Source organism: Lissotriton helveticus, chromosome 5_1 (assembly GCF_964261635.1).
Source record: "Lissotriton helveticus chromosome 5_1, aLisHel1.1, whole genome shotgun sequence".
NCBI lineage: Eukaryota > Metazoa > Chordata > Amphibia > Caudata > Salamandridae > Lissotriton > Lissotriton helveticus.
Window position 1 is genome coordinate 1,005,026,927 of NC_136065.1, and position 18,862 is coordinate 1,005,045,788.

An 18,862-nucleotide genomic window follows, 5' to 3' on the forward strand; every position below is an offset into this window, starting at 1 on the left:
GCAGCATATTTTTCTGCGAGATGCACATCACTTCTAACAATCCTGTACACAACTGTCAGCCTGGCTTCAGATCACACTGCAACATGCTAACAATGCAGATGAGGCCCTCTTTTGTTCCAATCTATTTACTTCGTGATTGTGGCTGTGCGTTAGCGGTGACTACACGCGTGTAGAAGCTCAACCAAGGGTAAAGCTATACTGGAATATCACGGCAGTGCGCTGTTGGAAGGCGTGTCCCCTCTTGTGTGTTCATTAACCGTTCTCTCAGGTTGGCTCCCTGGTCCCTCCCTTCCCGTCTGCTGTAGCACGCAGAGTATTCGTTCCCAGTGAGCTGCTATGGGTTCTTTCCTCAGCCACAGTGTTTCCTCCCTTCGAATGGCAATTCCCTCTGCCATAGCCCATGCCAGGAGAGTGTGTGTGTGGCGGGTCCTGCGCCTTCCACCTCTTTGTTAGGAGGCGTTTCGCAACCACTAGTCCCAGATCCAGGAACCGGGATGTCACCTTTTCCGTAGGGGCCCTCCAGAAGTGATGCAACAGGTGCGTGGGCCATTCAAAGGGTATAGTGCGGCCTGTGCAACCCTGTAAAAGCCTGCTGATTGTGTGCCAGTATGTGCTTACCCTAGGGCAACTCTATAGCATATGTAGCAGTCCTGTCCCTTGCTCTCTACACCTGGGGCACATCGCATCATTGCGGTGAAAGTACCTGTTGATCAGCTCGGGTGTAAGATATACTCTATGGACGATGAATAACTGTATTTGGCGGAATTGCACGTTTCTGGGTATGCGCACCAGGTTTTTTTTAGTTTGCTTTCCCATTCCTTATCTGCTAGCTGTTGCCCCAGATCCAGTTCCCATTTACGGCGGAGTGGGTCTAGACTCAGTGCTGGGTGTGTTTGCAGCGCCGCCGCAAACCAGCGGACAAGGTGTCATCCTCTCGCCATAGCGTGCACATACTGTATGGTTAGGTGTTGGCTGGGCTCTGTGGTCATATCCCCCCATTTGGCGTTCATGCAGATGAGGCCCTCTGGACTGCAGATGAAGAGGATCCAAGCCTCTTGATACTGCTGGACCTCTCAGCTGCCTTCATCACAGTCAACCATTCCATGCTCATATGCACCAGGAAGTCTCAAATGGGAATCACTGTCAATGTCCTTCACTGGTTCTCCTCCTACCTTTCCAACCAACATCAGTTTATTCACATGGAGACCTCCAGGTATTATGAGATACCTTATCACATGCGGTGTACCCCAGGGTTCCATATGGTCTCATGTCATCTTCAGCCTCTACATGGTGCCACTTGCTGCTCTACTCACAGATAACAGCATCAAGATTCACCAATATGCAGATGATACAAAAACTCTACCTTAACGTCTCCCCTGCTTCAGACATCCAATGCATCAAACACTGCCTGCACATCATTCAGATCTGGAAGCCCTGCATCTACCTGAAGCTGAATTCAACCAAGACAGAATTCCTGTTCTTTGTCAAGAACAAACAGGAAACACTACAAACCGGTCTCAATCGTCTTTGCATGTAGGTGTTGATGAACGTCATTGCGATATACAAATAAACAAAATTGATCCACAAAGTGCCATTAAACCTTTAACATCAACAGAAAATAAAATAAAACATTTTTGCACTAGTCTGCATATTTAAAATATAAAATTGAAAATACATACATTAGATAGTAGGAAGATTAGATTATTATTCACCAGTCCTTTGAAATGTGAACTTCTGTATGATTTCACTGCATAGTAACAGTCTATTTTGATATTTTTGCCATATAGCATGGTTATGGGCGCGATGCTCATAATAATTAGCAATTACAGTGATTTTAAGTCTTGCAGACTAAACAACATGGTTTCATCTGAGTTTTTTTAAAGGGTATTTCTATGTTACAAAGAAGAAATTAAAAAAAAGTGATTTTCTCTTTTGAACAAAGACCATAACTCCCTATTAACTTTTAGCCGCTGAATATGACCTTTGGATGCATAAAGCAGAATGTGGGTACGGGACATGTCCTATTACCACTCGTTCCCCTTGCCTGCAGAACTCGCTTTGCATTGCCTTTGGCAATGGGTGCCAAAGCCAATGAGGCCATAGAGCTCCTGTGCAACCATTCTGGATGCAGGCAATGGCAGAAACACTAGACACAATACAACCAAGTACAAAAAAATACAACAGTTTTACACTAGTCGACAAAAGAGTCTTTTATTTGTGCCTATGCATTAAAAAGCTACAAAACAGAAATGAATACCAGGCGAATAATGTTTTAAGTTGCTAGCCATGAGCTAATTTGGTAAGAATTGTCCCCATGTTACATAGTGGGCGCATCTCATGTCTAACTGGCTAGAGCAAAGTCTGAGAGCTGTTCTAAAATGGCAGATGAAAAGTACGAAGAATCGCAGATTCCTAAGGATATCTGAGTGGTGACAGCCATCTTTCAGCGTTGTATGTTATTCCAAGGGCAAACAACAAATTAATTAAAGGGCGATATAGGAGGGTTCAGGAAAATGCACAAATTGCACATATTGTTCCCCATGCCAAAGTAGCCAAACATGAAATTTGCAGCATTTACCTATACAAGCTGTGACAGGTTCACCCGGCAAATTTGTTTGGGCAAAAACCATTGGTGCACTCTCTGCACCAGAGCTGTACTCATGGTTTGTGTGCAAAGTCTAGTTACGGGATTAAGTGGTGACCATAGATTTTTAAACGCCTTTCATGGTCAACAATGCAGCAGACAACTGAACTCAGATGAAATATTTACGTCAGAACTGCAAAGCGTTAAACAAGGCAAGTGAAAAATAAATAAGTACAAACAGGATAAGAATACAAACAGTACATAAAAGACGAACTGCATGTTTGCAGTCAATGCAAAATGCGTGGAATACTTATGCAGAGATATGAGAACAATGAAATGTCTAATGAAATACAGCTAATAGTTCCTGGAAAAACAGCCTGCACTAGATCTCAAAGGATGTCCTCGAGTAATGAACATCAACAAACCGCCTTCCCAACCAACAGATGTTGTCTCATCAACATACAACCCAGGCTGGAAGCACATGCATCTTTCATTAAAAAGAGAACTGCTCGTCTTAAAAGGCTTTTGCCTGACACCAAGCTGCCTGCTCAAATCTCTTCAGTTTCTGCACTGGAAATTACTCAATATTTCAAACAAAACGTGCTGTAAGAACTGGTATATGATGTTAAAAATGACTTACCTTCGTGCATTTCTAGTATGTGCACCGTGTCACCTATCTGTAAAGAAAGCTCGTCTCCACTTCTGGCATCATAATTGTAAAGTGCTGAAAAAGAAGCAAACAAATATCAGCAGACGTTCCTAAGTGGTGCATAATATTTTTGAAGTAGGTTTGTAGCTTATATTATTCACCGCAGTCTACTACTTTAACCAGTGATTTATTACTTGCTCTCCTTCTTTAGCATATTTGCACGGATTTATATTGTTATCAATGCTAAATAAAAATCAATTAACCGTATTGTGCAAGCGTGGATGTTTTTTCCCCAGTCGGTTACAAGGTGATTTGAACCTAAAATATTTATGCCAACTTTGAAATCATGACCTTATTGCTTTTTTACCAAGAATCATTTCTTCTTAATCGATGTTTTCCTCTTTGAATTGGAGAAATGCCAACTGCACCAGTCTTGAAAATACAAGTGTCTTAAGTCAGAGTGCAGCCAGAGTGTACTAGCACAACCAATCTAAAAACAACCATTGGCAAAGCAGATAGACCTCACCTCCATCCTCAACACATCCAACACCACATCCACCTTTCCTGAAGAATGAAGCACACAGAGGTTAAACCCCTTCTCAAGAAACCGTCCACCGACCCCAAAGAACTCAAGAACTACAGCCTCATCGCTCTGCTCCCTTTTTCCACCAGCAAACACCTGGAGAACAACAACCTGCTGGATATCTCCCAATCTGGATACTGCACCAACCCTAGCACCGAATCCTCCTTGATCACCGCCACAGATGACATCAGAACCCTCCTCGACCATAAAGACACAGCAGCCCTGATCCTCCTCAACCACTCAGCAGTGTTCAACACGTATCCCACTGCCCCCTTATCAAGAGGCTTCATCACATCGGAATCCAAGGTGACACAATCAAATAGATCTCTTCCTTCCTCACTGGAAGAACCCAGAGAGTCCTCCTACCTCCTTTCACCTCAGAATCTAAGATAATAATATGCAGAATCCCTCAAGGGTTGTCTCTCAGCGCCACACTCATCAACACCTACATGACCCTCTGATCAACATGCTCAGATACCACGGACTGATCATCATATACTATACAGACGACATCGACCTCACCTTCTCATTATCATTACCACAAGAGTCAACTTCCACAGATGCATGATGAGCTTTGCTGAGTGGATAAGAAACAATTGTCTGAAACTCAATACAGACAAAGGTGCTGATCTTCGGGAACACCACCTCCCCATGGAACGACTCCTGGTGGCCCTCTGATCTAAGGCTCTCACCCACACACACACAGACCATTCCCACAACCCTGGCATCATCCTTGACAGTAAACTTACCATGAAAGGTCAGATCAATGCAGTCTCATCTGCCTGCCTCCCTACTCTTCACATGCTACGGAAAATCTTTAAATGGCTTCCCGTCAACACAAGACGAACTGTCACCAGCCGGCTGGACTACAGCAACACACACTACTTCGGAATCACCAATCATCTCCTGAAGGGTAGACTACAAACCATTTAGAAAGCAGCAGCCAGACTCATTCTCGACCGCCCCAAATGGACCAACATCACTCCCAACCTCAAAAAGCTCGACTGGCTCACCATTCAAAAGAAATGCAAATCCGAGATTTTGATCCATGCCTACCAAGCCCTCCACGATCAAGGACCAGCTTACATCAATCTACGCATGACCTTCCACTTACCCACCAGACACCTGGACTCCGCCTTCCTATCTTTCGCTCACACACCCTACAACCAGTGAAGGAGCAATGGAGGACGCTCCTTCTCCTACCTCACTGCCAAGTCCTGAAATGGCCTCCACCTTCACCTCAAAACCTCATCCTCTCTCTTAAAGTTCAGGAAGGGACTCGAGACCTGGCTAGTCAACTGTTCCTCATAGCAGCAGCCCTCACGGGTGATTAGCCGTGCTTTACAAATCTTATTTGATTGATGTATTGATTGAATATAAATGAATTGACCAGGAAGAAAATGTAAAACCAGTTATATGTTATGTACAAAAAGCCGGTCTCGCATCTGATATGCTTCCTGCATGTTTCTATGGTCCTGCATCTGAGCTACATGACTTTCCAGGGTTTAAGTGTGACATTATGATAAACATAACATGATTGTTCTTGTGTGAGTGTTGGTTTCTTTTATTTTCTGGTTAAGTGTCAAAGAGGTCATAGTGCACAAGCTGCCACAGCATTTCTTCTAAGTGAATAATCATGGTACCATCTTTAACATCATAACCTGCTGTTACCTGCAACCGTGACTATCTATTGGGCTCCTTTTTAGGTCGAGGACCAAAGGCTGCGCTTGCGCAGTCTCCAGGAGGAGATTTAATGATTTCTAGTATGGGGGCTTGAACCCGCCTCTCTCCTCCATTGGCTGGCTTCCTAAACAGAGGCCAGACATTGGAGGAGAGGGGCGTCACTCCAATCAAGTCCCGTCTCTTTCGGATTCGGGGGCGTGTTTTTTGCGTTCTTTCGCCCTGTGACGTCATCCGTCACTCAGAACGCCAGAACACGCCCCCGAATCCGAAATTTTCGGAGTTGCGGCCACCATTTTTTTTTGTTGTTGCCCAGAACAGCCCCCATGTTTCCCAGTTTGCTCGAGTGAGGTCTCCTTGCACCTCAGCAGTCGTTTACAAGGCCGAGGCGACCTCACCAAACTCCACGGTAGACTAATGTTTGGAGACTGCACGTTTGGATGTGAGGCGGATTCTGGGGTTTGTGCGAGCTTTCGCCAGATGGTCTTACTCTGTCCTGCACTGAAGCTGTGCAGAGTTTCAGCGGTTGCATACTTGGAGTTATGAGAATCTTTCCTAGAAGGAGGCGGACGCAGCCCGGGACACCGGCTCGTGGCCCTATGCAGTGTGCGCACCGGCCAGGTAGAGCGCAGGCCACAGGGCGGCACTTGTTGCCAGTTCGAGCGGTGCTGCCAGCAGTGTGCGTGCCAGGTTGGATGGCCCTGCCTGCACAACCGTTTTCGAAGCTGGACTGGCCTACGAACAACCGATGTGGGCCGTTTTGGTTTGGGAGGTAACCACTCCCTTCACCTAGCGTCCGCTTTCCCCATTGCATGTAAAGCGGGTGAGAGATGTTGAGTCAACGCTGACTCTAAGAAAGCAGGAGGCGGGCGCGGTGAATGGGTTTTAATTCCGAACAGGGTGATGATGTGCGTTTTTCGTTGCCTTGCTTGCAAACAAGACCATTGCTCAGGCCTAGTGCAGCTGTTTCCTGGCATTTCTGCAAAATGTTGTGGAAAAATTAATGACGGTTTCGTTCGGTAATTGTTTCAAGCTCTGCTAGTGGAAAGTATGACGGTGTTTCCATCAGCAATTAAGAGCAAGCTCTGTTTTTCTTGGTTTAAGGGGGCAGTGGTATGCGACAGCAGTGGGCCCGAAGCGTGGAAGGGGGGCTGAGGTAGCAGCTCTGTCACAGGTACAAAGAGGGGGAGCTGTGAGACGCTCGTGCTGGCGCCAGCGTTCACACGTCCGTGACAGTAGACAGCCCCACTGGCAGTGACGTCTGCCGACCCTGGAAAATGCGTGCGGGACGTGGGGCGGTACCACCCTATTACAGGAGGAAGAAAATTGGACATGTGCCGACTGCGGAGCTAAAGGTATGTGTAAGCTGTACAACTTGTCCAGCCTTGGACATTTTGACCCTGCTGCTGGTCGGGGCCTATCACTATGCTGTGGATGTGCCAGTGACATTTTTCAGGGGTAGGAGCCGGAACCCGACCTTCTGAGCAGGCTGCACCACATAGTGAATCCCAAACTACCACCAAACGTTATTGGGATTTCGCTGTACCCACTGCCCGACACTCACCCCCTTCCCATTGGTGCACATGACCTAATTTATCGATACATACAGCATCCCCTCAATAGCATGTTACCAAACCGCTTTATTTGCACTCCCTCCCCTATTACTGTTTTGGGCTTTTGTAATAGGCCCTCTTCACATCGCCTCAGTGACTGATTAACTCCCCCAAACATGCTTCAGTGTCTGGCCACTAAGATGCTTAGTTTTAATTAAGATCTCAAGGTCAGATCATGTGTTCTTGGAATCATTCGCATTTTCTCCCTCCATTATCTGGAAATTATTGCTTCTATTCAACAATATCAAGGTTAAAAGGAAAGTGGGTGGCACCCAGAACATAGATAGCACCGAACCTTGAGATCGAGGAGTTCATAAGTCTACCGCTTTTCAAACCATTCATAACATTTTTCATATTAGGTACACGTCAAGGGCAGGTGATATACTATTGTAATTTCGTGTGGGGTAACGTTTTTGGTGGATGGGTTGAAAGCACCGCAACTCTTTAGGCTGACTAGTAAACTTCTTGTCAGGAAAACTTATGTGGTCCAAGGTGTGTACATTGCCAAACTACGCCTCAGTACTTTGCATTGGAACTGTTCTCACAAACGGCATTTAGTGGAAGAAAAACTCTGTACCCCACTTTTGAATATACCCACATTGCCTCGACCTATAGTTTTAGAACATTTCGGGTCTTCCCATTGGGTGACTTCCCCTCACTGACTCTCTAGGACCTCTTAATACCAACATGGATTGGCCTCCCCTGATTAAACTGCATGCAAGGCATACTTTTAGATAATGTCCCTGCTCTGCCTATAACCAGGGGCACAGGAATTATGTGTCAGCAGCGTACCAAATTGTGTGGCAGGGTTGACTATTGTGTGTCAAGAAAAGTCAAACTATGTGGTCTAAGGCATCACATCTTGTAGCAGTATTATGCCATTTCATGCGCGAGTAACACTGGGGAGAGACTTCACCTCGTTATCAGTTTAACACTTAAACAAAACAATGAACATCTGAAAGGTGACCTATCACTGCACAGCAAAGGGTATGACACTGCGCTGCAACTAGTAAAATGATGGATTATTTGTTAAATGCAGTAATTCGATAATTTATGAAAAACGCATCAGCTTCAGAATCTTATTATTCCAGTGGCCGTGTCGGCATACTTTTCAGTGGGACCCCACCGCTCGCTCCGTGAAAGCACTGCAATTCATGAGTTCATGACCTCCCCAACAAGCCCTATTATCTTTTGCCCCAAAATTCTTTGAATGAATCCCTCCCAGTTCAGTACCTTCTGCCATTGTCGGAGAATTGTATAGATCAGTCTTTGGAATCATAATAATATGTTATGTTTTTATATTACTTGTACGGGGTGTAGCAAATTAAACGTAATTCATATTATTGACGTTGGAAGGATAAGTGGTCCCTGCGAGCATTCACCCGTTAGCATACAGAGTGAATTCTGAAGTTGGGAAGTTTTGTTCTCTTCGACCTTTTTTGAATGAGTGCACTTTTGTCCTCGGGTTCGTCCCTCCAAATTGAATTCTGTTGTTCTCCTAAGTATGGCTCTGTGTGTGTGTGTGTGTGTGTGTGTGTGTGGCTCTGTGTAGATAACTTTTTTTGTAGGTGGCTCTATGTGTGGGTGGCTCTGTCTGTGTGAGGGTGGCTCTGTGTAAGTGGCTCTGTGTGTGTGGGTGGCTCTATGTGAATGTGTGGGTGGCTCTGTATGTGTGTGTGTGTGTGTGTGGGGCTCTGTGTGGGTGTAAATGCAATAGGTGATGCATATGCGAGCGATTAAGCTATTGGCATTGTAAATGAAAATGCCATTTATTTAACGATTAAGCTATTGGCAATGTAAATGACAATGGTATTTATTTATGATTAAAAAAAGAAAAAAATCATAAGTAATGCCAATAGCTCTACCTTTAATAATGCCGAGACCATTGCATTGTAAATGCTTGTTCTCTTTTCATATGCATCTCAAAGTTTGAAAGCCTAGTACTGGACAATGGTACAAGAGGATATTTTAGGCTTTCTGTTCACCCCTTGTAAGGCATGTTCACAAACTGCATAGTGATGCCCAGACTTATATATTCTGCCAGTTATGGGTACATCAAGTGTTTGCCATCCTCACGATCTTTACCAAGGAATATTGTAGTGTATATTTCACAACTGGTCTATTATATAGCGGCTAGAGGAATTTACGTACATGGATATTATGTTTATTAGGATTACAAAGAACAACACAAGCAATGTTTGAACTATGTCTTCCATACAGTTGAATGCAATATGGAAGGATGGAAAAATCTGAACCTGTCTACCCGGGGAAAAATAAACTCCGGGAAAATAAATTTTATACCGTATATCATCCAAGAGCATCAGCAGTAAGAATACTGGACACAAACTGGAGTATCAGTTTCGCGCTATATAAAACTTTTCAAATAAATAAAATAAATAGTAAAACCTGCCATGCTTTTCTATAGGTTAATAGTAAGTAGCACTTCTTTCTATTAACTTTGAAGGACTAAGTCGGCTACATGTGCAGTTGTATCATAGAATAAACTCAATTTGTATGACTTTTTTTTTTTTGCAGAGTTTTATATAGCACGAACTAGACCCGAACCGAATCAGGTATCAGAGCGCTTTACATATGTTTCCAGTTACGTTACATTTTTACATTTTCCAGTTACTTTCATTTTAGGCACGGGAAGATTAAGTGATTTGCCCAGAATCACAGGAGGTTTTGGCGTCGTTACCGAGACTCGAACCCAGTTCCTCCAGGTCCGAGGTCGAGCGCCCTAGCCGTTAGGCCAACTCCTCTCCTCCACTTCCAAGTGAAACTACAAGACCGTTGCTCAATCATGGTTATGGGTTAAACACGATATAAAACACACTGTGATGTATTCAAAAGTCAAAACAAGAAATTGTAACATCCTTCCATTTGAACAGATGTGTGTGCTTAACACAAATTATATAATTATATAAATCTCTGGACTGCTCCCTCAATTGCACACAGATTTGCCAACCTTGAGTAATATAGAGCAAAGACCACTCCATATAAACTTTTTTTGCAAGATTAAGAAAGTGAATGTTGATTTCTCAGGGAATTACAAACAAATTAAAGCCAACACCAAAATCAGCTTTATCCAACACTAATAAAAAGGAAAGTTAGCCGGATGAACACACAAGTAATGGCGCAGCAGTGCTGCTCATAGCTGGATTGCTGCTGTGGAATAATCGCTTCTCCGGCCCAGACGGAAAGGTAGATTGACTTTGTGGCTTGCAGGATATCAGGTAGATCAAGGCCCATTCTGTCTACCATAGACCTTTATACCTTGCAAAAGCGTAGGCAGGAGCATCACAAACTGCAGTAATTTGCAGCCTTTTCAACCACCTTGTGAGACTGGTGTGGGGACAGCACTAACACCATTAACACCAGAAAAGGTACAGACTGTGCCTTCAGCAATCGGAGAACACAATAGAGTAAAATAGATGATTCATCCCCATAGTTCCAGGCACTCAGAGATCTATCCGAAGGAAGAAAGATAGACAAATCAAAGGTATCTCATTTTTGGAGTTCCTAAAATCGTGCAGACTGAAACTTCCTCAGGAGAATCAATGAAGATCATTTGGAAAGCTTTAATGTGGCACGTTCATCAAACAAAATATGAGGTGACTTATGAAACAACCTTAACTTAACAAAGTTTAAGTCACAGCTACTAACTACGATTACAATCAGCTAGTGTGCTCAAAAATCTTATACAAGTTACCTCCAATAGCCCTACTGATTAAGAATATGGGAGTTAAGACCAATTTGCCTGCAGGATAACACAAAGCATGCCCGACTACAAGATCTTCCTTTCACACTGAACCAATGAATCTGTTGAGACTATAAAATATCCATCATGGCCCATCTTCCTAGCGAACAGGAGAGTATGATTCATTATTGAGAAATATTGGACACATGATCACATTAAGGAGCACAATTAACAATGTAATCAAAGATGCAGGACAAAGGGCAAACGTCTCAACTAACACCAGAAATGGTTCTCTACTACTGTTGAAAATCTTGAAGTACTGTTTGTGAATCAGTCGGAGTGCACCCAGATATTCACCTTCATCCAAGATTTCGCCACTACATATTCAAGTCTATGCTGAAAAGACTCAAGATAATGATTATTAATCTAGTAGATAAACTGATGTACCAGCCAAGCATGATGAAGCATTACATTTTCTATTAACATCACAAGTAAAAGCAGTAGGTTATCACAGAAATTGTATCAAGTAGTGACAGGCCAAATATTATTTGTTGTACTGTGCTGGGAAAGATTAAGACAACCTTGCACAAACTCATGGGCAGCATAGAACCTTGAAATCAGAGACAGGCCACACTAAAAATGTCAAGAAAAGAGCAAGTGCGTTTCAAATTTCAGATGGACAATGAGATCCATCTACTACCCAGTAAGGACAGAACAAAAACAAACATAATGGAAAGCAAACACATTAGATAGGCACGCTCAGATATTGGACATACCACTTCCGTACACAAAATGAAATAACTAAGACAATAAATGGACAGGAGGTGAAACAACAACCAAGCCGAAGGGCCACAAATCCTGTAAAGTAAAAAAGAACAAATGGTTTGGCCTTTATAATGCGAATGCTAATCTGTTGGCTCTGCCAATGATTGTTGTAAACATAATTTTTTTAAAAACCTCTCAAACCTTACACTGCATTCAATATTTTCAATTGTTATAAATGGCATGGTTTATTTTCCAAACACGGAACAGTTTTTAAAAAGAATAAGTTTGTCTCAAAATGTAATGGGAAATGCTTCCCAAGGCGTTATTTACTTTGCCAAGGATTCATCCATTAGGTCATTTGATCCTCTATAGTAGCCAAGGGAGCTGATTAAGTGACCACTAGGAGATGAGTCTTGCTAAGTACACTTTCTGTCTCAGATGCCAGCTGAGTCAGTGCAATGCCAAAGTAAGTGATTTCCAGCATCCATGGAATGTAGGAGATAAAATAAAAGCAAATCTTTATAGTTTGCTCCTGAGCCACAATCAAGCAAAAATATCCCTGTTATTGTGCTTTTGCTGGTTGTTAGGGGTAGGAAGCAACACAGGGAGGAAGGGTGTACTTGAGTGGGGAAGAAGCCCCCTAGGGAGAAAGCTAGAAACACATGCACTCTCATGGAGTACTGAATGAAAAAGAGAAAGTAGTTCACTAAATGTGAACAGAGGAAGGTTACAAATCATCCAATCAAAAGGACTGTAAAGAGGGTGTGGACAAATACCAGAGCAGGAAAACAAGCCATTGAACAAGAATGAGAAAAATGCAACCAATTGTAAGCAATAAATGAGCTGTAAGTAAACTGTAAGTTCTCAATAGGTCTTTCCCAACCAGAGATATTGTGCTGTCTTACAGGTAAGAATAAAAAAAAATAAGAAAATTAAAAATTAAGACATCAAAATATAGCAAATTAATCACCTTTGATTGTTCACAAGGTTACGATGGTAAACAAAATCCAATGTTTTAACAATAGTTTTGAATAGTGCTTAATAACAGCTACTTTCCTTCTGAAGTTGGCAATAACATGATCTGCAGCAACGAATCAAAGCATATCATAACCATGGTTATTTCCAATAAACAATAGAATTTATGCTGCTGGACAGGGGGTTTTAATGGAAAATTCTCTGTGGATGAGAATATAATAAATATTTAACTCTCCACGGACTCACTAAGATAATTAGACAATCTAATTTGAATGGACAAAAAGGTTTTAATTAGACCCGGGAAAAATGTGAATTACTCTGGGGAAAAACGTACATAACTTACACATTTTTCATCACGCAAAACTTTTAAAAAGTTCAAAGATCAATCACAAGAAATACCGGCAAATCACATTTTACTCCAAAAGTGTAATTTTCGCAAAGTGTTTATTAAATTTAGCAATATTTTGTGAATAAATTGTATATTTTTGCACAACCAAAACTTTGATTCAAAGAAGAGTGAATTAACTCTCATGGCCACAACTGGGCAACATACTTCTCTGGCCCAAGGATGGAGATAAGCCCCATAAAATGACAGATTATGTTACACTGGTAGAAATCAAATATGAACAGTTCACTTTCTTGAGGCAAAGGAAATTAACTCACATTTCTATGTTTCAGATTGCTTAATTCTTAATGAATGTCTAAAGAAATCTACATTTTGCAAGGTAAATATTAAATATGTTATTCTATACTTTCTCATATTAAGTGGTTCCTCTACTTCCGTTGTTTAATATCTGCTTGCAACTGAAGCCAAATGGAGATATGTTTTCTGCCAATGTAGATAATACCATGGGATTTACAGAGCCTTGGGCTGTGGCCACAGCAGTATTCTCCTTTAAAATGTGTCAGTGAGCCAATGCAAAGTGCTGCAGCATGTAATTACTAGTTTCCAGGCTTGATGGCTGCTGAAGTGCTGATTTCTCAAAGGATTTTCATCTTTGCACCTGTATGAACATTATTTCAGTGTAATGGGGTGTCTTTCCACATGAAATGTATTCTAAAAACAAAACTGCGCTATGATAAATAATACATCAGATGACTGCTACAAGGGAAAGCTGCATATTTTAAGACATACCCATTACACAAACCCACTGTACTAGCAATTCTTTGAAAAGCAAAATCTACAGGGGCAAGCAAGCTTTAAGAAAACAGAAGCTAAGACATAAAAGACCTCAGCAAGCAATTCTTGCCTTCAGACAAGAACAGCCTAACCACTGTAAATGGCATCTACTCTACATTCGGGATTACATGACAGCAGCATATTTATAAATGCCGAAAATATATTGCCAAAGGGAAACTAAGAAATCAGCGAAGTAGAAGAGTGGGCGCAGGGGAAGCTGATGTAGGGTTCTTTAAGACGGAGAAAAGCTTACTTTCACATTGCCATTTTTTGTACACCGAGTTAGTACATTATTTAATTAAATCATAGGGCATATAAAATGAGATCCATGTGCTGACCGTTGAAGACATCCCTCTCGATTGCAATATAAAGGCTGTTTTGGAATGTGTTACATTTTTCAAATTGATGTCTTTTTATTGCTATAGCCTAGCTTCTCCATTTGACTTTCTCTCCTTTCACACAAAAACACCATGTTTATTTTCCCTTATCGAACACCTCCGCAGTGCTCTCAAATTCAATTAGTTCCCCTACTTATTTAGAGATACACCTCTCCCTCATATCAATCTTGTATCTTCTACCATGCCCCTCACTATTCCCTCGGTCTGGATTTTGCAGCCCTCTTTAAGAGAGACATTATAGCCTTACAGGCCGCTGTAGCGGGCTCTACCGGCCATTAAAGGCTCACTCCAGCATTAACGGCGAGGGCCTTTAACAATGGAGTGGGCCTTTAATGGCTGGTAGAGCCTGCTACGGCGGGCTCTAAGGCTATTAGAACATTCCGCCCCTAGAGGGCAGAATGTTCTAATTTGTAAAACAAAACCTCACGAAGCCTAAGGGGGTTGAAATCCCCTTGGGCTCTGTGAAGCCTTTGTTTTACATCAGAATCTTGATGACCGAGCTTCTAACGGCCATTAGAAGCACATAATTGTTTTCAATGGAGCACTCAACATTCCAATGTTCTAATACCTCATATGCTGCTACGGTCTCTCTATAATGACTGTAGATACAGAATGCTTACTGTTGGACCCGGTCCTTTGGGCAGGTTTACCCCGTGACTTTTTGCTTTTTCCTAGCCTGTTTTTGGAACCTGGATTGGTGATTGTAGGCCTCTGCGCACTTTTTCACTGTGGTACAGTGTAAAGTGCGTGTGCTTTCTGTGTATGGATGGTGAGTGACCTGCCCTCCCATAGGAATGAATGGGGAATATGTATGCCCATGGTAGATTCCTGATGCATGGGGAGTGCAGGGGCGAGTTTGATATGTATGAACTCGTGAGAATGAATGCTGCAGAATGGTGTATGCGGCATGGCTGTGTGTAGTCTAGAAGCGCCACTTTTAGAAGTTGGCATAATTGTGTAGTGAGTCTGCTAGCACGTGATTGGCTGATGGGCCTGGCCCAGGCATGCCTGGGCCTGTTGGTAGATGGACTGTCTGGTTTGAGTAGAACAGGGTCTGCAAGGCCCCGGAGGAGGGGGTAGATGAAAGGCCCCTCTGCTGTCAGGGATGGGAGGAAAGAGCGTCTGGTGGTGCCGGGCTGTGCCTGCCGCCCACCCTGCTGGCTATCCATCCTGGCGGCCCACTGTCACCTCTGGCCCTGAAGCTGTCAGGGAGACGTAAACCAGAAACATTCCAGTACTCAGGGCCCCTTGCACGAAAGCTTCAAAGTACTTCAAAGGCATTTCTGTGTATAAGAAGGGACGGTGTCTCCTTCCAAAGGGTTCTTGTCTTTGCTCTTGTGGCTGACTGGGATCTACCAGGGTTGGGCGCTGCCCAGCCCCTGGACACCTGGATTCCTGGACTCCTGGGGGACCCTTCTGCCTGCCTGGGCTGAAGGGGGGACTTGGCTTTGCCCCTGGGGAAGTTCTGGGACCATGGCAGCATGGAGAAGCTGCCCTTTTCCTGTGGAGAGCGCTGGAGTTGGTTTCTAGCGCCTGGAGGCGCTGGGCTTCGCCTTGAGCGCCTGGGAGTGCTCTGCCTGCTGTCTAGCGCTTTGGAGCGCTTCATTTCCCCCAAGCGCATGAGAGCGCTGTCGCTGGACTTTCTAGTGCTTAGGAGCGCTTTTGGTGCTCGCTTATAGCGCTGGAGGCGCTGAGGATTCCTGGCCGTATTTACTTAATCAATTACGAGTGCCCACCTCGATCTGCCGCGGTGAAAACAAACCACGAAGGGGCCGCGACCGGATTGGACGAGACCCGAGGAGGGGCGCGCTCTGGTTGGCCGGTGGATAGTCGCGTCATCGGCGAGGCCGCGCTGCCATTGGTTGGCGGCCTCGCGTCATGAGGGGCTCGTCGCAGGAGCCGCGACGCGATTGGCTGGGCCGCCCCTGAGGCCGTGGAAGAATGGGGAAGACGAGAAAGGTGGCGGCCGGTTAACAGGGCTCCCGTGTGCCGAGGGAGCCCTGCAGCGAGAGGAGAGCGGCCGCGAGCGGCTGAGCGGCCCGGCGGGGCTCCGTGGTGGAAGAGGAGCCCCGCGCTGGCCAGACGAAGAGAGCCGCCGCCCGGAGGAGCCGCCCCTGAGGCCCGGTGAGTTGAAGGGCTGGGGGGCTCCGTGTGGACCGGGTGAGACGGGGGCTCCGTGATGCTGCTGCTCCGTGAGGGAGCAGATGGGTTCTCGTGGTGCCGGTAGAGGCACCAAGGAAGGGCGGCCCCGAATGGCAGTGGGTCGCCCCACCGTGAGCAAAGAGCCCGCGAGGGGCTCTTGAGGGCCCGCATTGCTTCGTGTTGGTGCCGGGTTAGAGGCACTGCTTCAGGGCGGCCCCAGATGGCAGCGGGCCGCCCCAACGGTGTGTAGAGCCCGTTTGGCTCCAGAGAGGGCCATATTCGAGAGGGGGGGGCTTCGGGGCATATTGTCGGTGCTCGTCCCCTCCTGCCCCCGAGTGTGAGGACTAGAGTCCGGTGAGGCTCCTGGGGGCATCATTGTTCTAAGAGTCTGTGTGGCTCCAACGGTTGGCATGGTGCTTTAGAGCCTTCGTGGCTCCAACGTCTGGGGCATGTGTGATATGCCCAGAGCCTGTGTGGCTCCAGCAGTGGCGCAGTTGGCGCCTAAGGGCCAGTGAGGGTCCTGGCGCAAGTTTGTTGTTCTCCAGGTGCCCAGCACTTTGTGGGCACCTGCCACGTTTAGGCTTTTTATACTTGGAGACTGGCGCTGCATGGCAGCGCACCCTGACACTGAGACTCAGGGCGTCTGAGCCCCAACAAGGCCGTTGGCCTAGGGACTGCCACAGGTAGTGGCTCATGTGATAGTATTTGCCTAATGTGAGTTTTGCGCATTGTGATGTGGTGCTAGGAAATGTAATGCATTTAGTATGATTACGCACCTTGATCTTACACCTCTGAATGTTTTTAGACATCATGTGATTCTTGCGCTATTGCTTTACTCTTGACCCCTCTGAATGTGTAGGTTTATGCATCATGTGTCTTACTTTTCCTGCGCTGCACCTCTGAATGTTTAGTCATCATGTGTCTTCTTGCGCTGCACCCCTGAATGTATTTTATTGCATCATGTGCTTTATTCTTAACACCTCTGAATGCTTTAGGCATCCTGTGTTTCTCTTTATTACTCCTCTGAATGTAGGTTATTGCATCATGGGTAATGTGTTCTTTTCTTAGACCCCTAAATGCTGTGTGATACTTAGGGGGTTGTTCTTTTAGTACAGGAGGTCCTAGTGAGGTCCTGGTCCCCTGCGTGACAGTCTCCCAAGGAGTTTAGGGTTGCGTAGGTGGTACTTACCTGTTCCCAGTAGTTACGGGATGTGATCTATAACTGTTACTTTGTGTTACAGTGAAGTTTATATACTTTTATTCTAATTTCTGACCAGTATTTCTATATCTGCAAAGTGTTGATTCAGACAGTGGCCGCTGTGGCCCTGTCTTGTAAATAATCACTTGTGAATAGTGCCGTGCCAGTTGGCACAATGTACATGTGTGATTTCTATCTGATATGTTTTGACAATACAAAAGTTATTTTAATATAACCTTGTGTGGAGTCTCTTTTGTGGTGTGCCTAGTATGTTGTTGCTGTCGTGTGCTGACGCAAATGCTTTACACATCGCCTCCGAGTTTAGCCTAGACTGCTCGCGCCATGCTACCTAGAGGGTGAGCAGGGGTTATCTTGGCGTGTGACTTCCTTGCCCTGACTGGAATGGTGGTTTCTGCCTGGCTTTGGCATAAGCCTTAGCCTACCAGAAATAGCCGGTTTCCAACATTGGTGGCAGCGGTGGGATTTGGACTTGCGTTTGCCCAGTGCCATAGCGACAACTGGCTACATTACAAAAACTCTGCGTTTTTCAGATAGTCACATATTTGGGATTATTGTTTTTGATTTTATTTTTCCTCAAAAGTGTCATTTTCAGAGGGTGTTCCTGCGCTTTATGTTAAGTGGCAGATGAGAGAAAATGACAGGGCGGGACGCCAGTAGATAGGGGAGGTTCCCATAGATTAGGAATCCCTTGCTAGGTCCAGTGTCCAATCCCTATTCCTGTCCCTGTGTGGGTAAATGGAAGAGAGGGAGGGTGGAGGAGAAATTGCTTACTCAGGAGGGTGGTTATTCCCTGAGTGTAGTGTGTGTGTCTGGATTCCCCAGTATGGTAGGATCCAGTGGTGGCAGCTTAAATGTGTCCAGTGCGTGAAGTCCCATTCCCAGTTCCCAGAGTATGGTGCCTGGTGCTCAGTAAGAGAGTGACAGGTTGAGAGTCAGAGGCAGTGAGGAACTGTCTCACCAGTCTGGAGGGGGAGTGTGTGGATGAGTGGTGTCTTGAACTGGAGGAGTTCGTGTGAGTTTTTTTTTAAGGAGCTTGCACGTGAGGTGTACCTCTGGTGGTGTGCAGGACGTCCTGCAGAGGCATTGGACAAGAAGGTGGATGTCTGGCGGTGCGCTGGATGTCTTACAGAGACATTAGGGAGTGATTCTAACAGTAGTGGCTTGTGTATCTGATGATCCTGTGTAGGTGAAGAGGTTCATGTGTAGCCCGGCTAAGTCCCATTTGGATGGTAGGGGTGTAGGGGCTCACGTCCTGTCTCAGTGGAGGCGGAGTGAGTGTGGGACGGTGTGTCCCACGTTGGCCCGAAACCCTGTCTCAGGGCCTGGAGGGTTCCCTAAGGGAGCGCCAGGTCAGGGGCCTAGGCTGTACTTATA

The 18,862-nt window shown here is 45.0% G+C and overlaps 1 protein-coding gene across 1 annotated transcript in view; it reads right to left on the bottom strand.

The window, feature by feature from the left end:
- DOCK1 (dedicator of cytokinesis 1) overlaps positions 1 to 18,862 on the bottom strand; it is a 1,311,419-nt gene that overhangs the window by 1,183,006 nt on the left and 109,551 nt on the right. Inside the window, exon 2 of the mRNA XM_078643512.1 lies at positions 3,225 to 3,308. Within this exon, the coding sequence (XP_078499638.1) occupies positions 3,225 to 3,308 (84 nt within the window). The remainder of the gene's footprint in view (positions 1 to 3,224; positions 3,309 to 18,862) is intronic.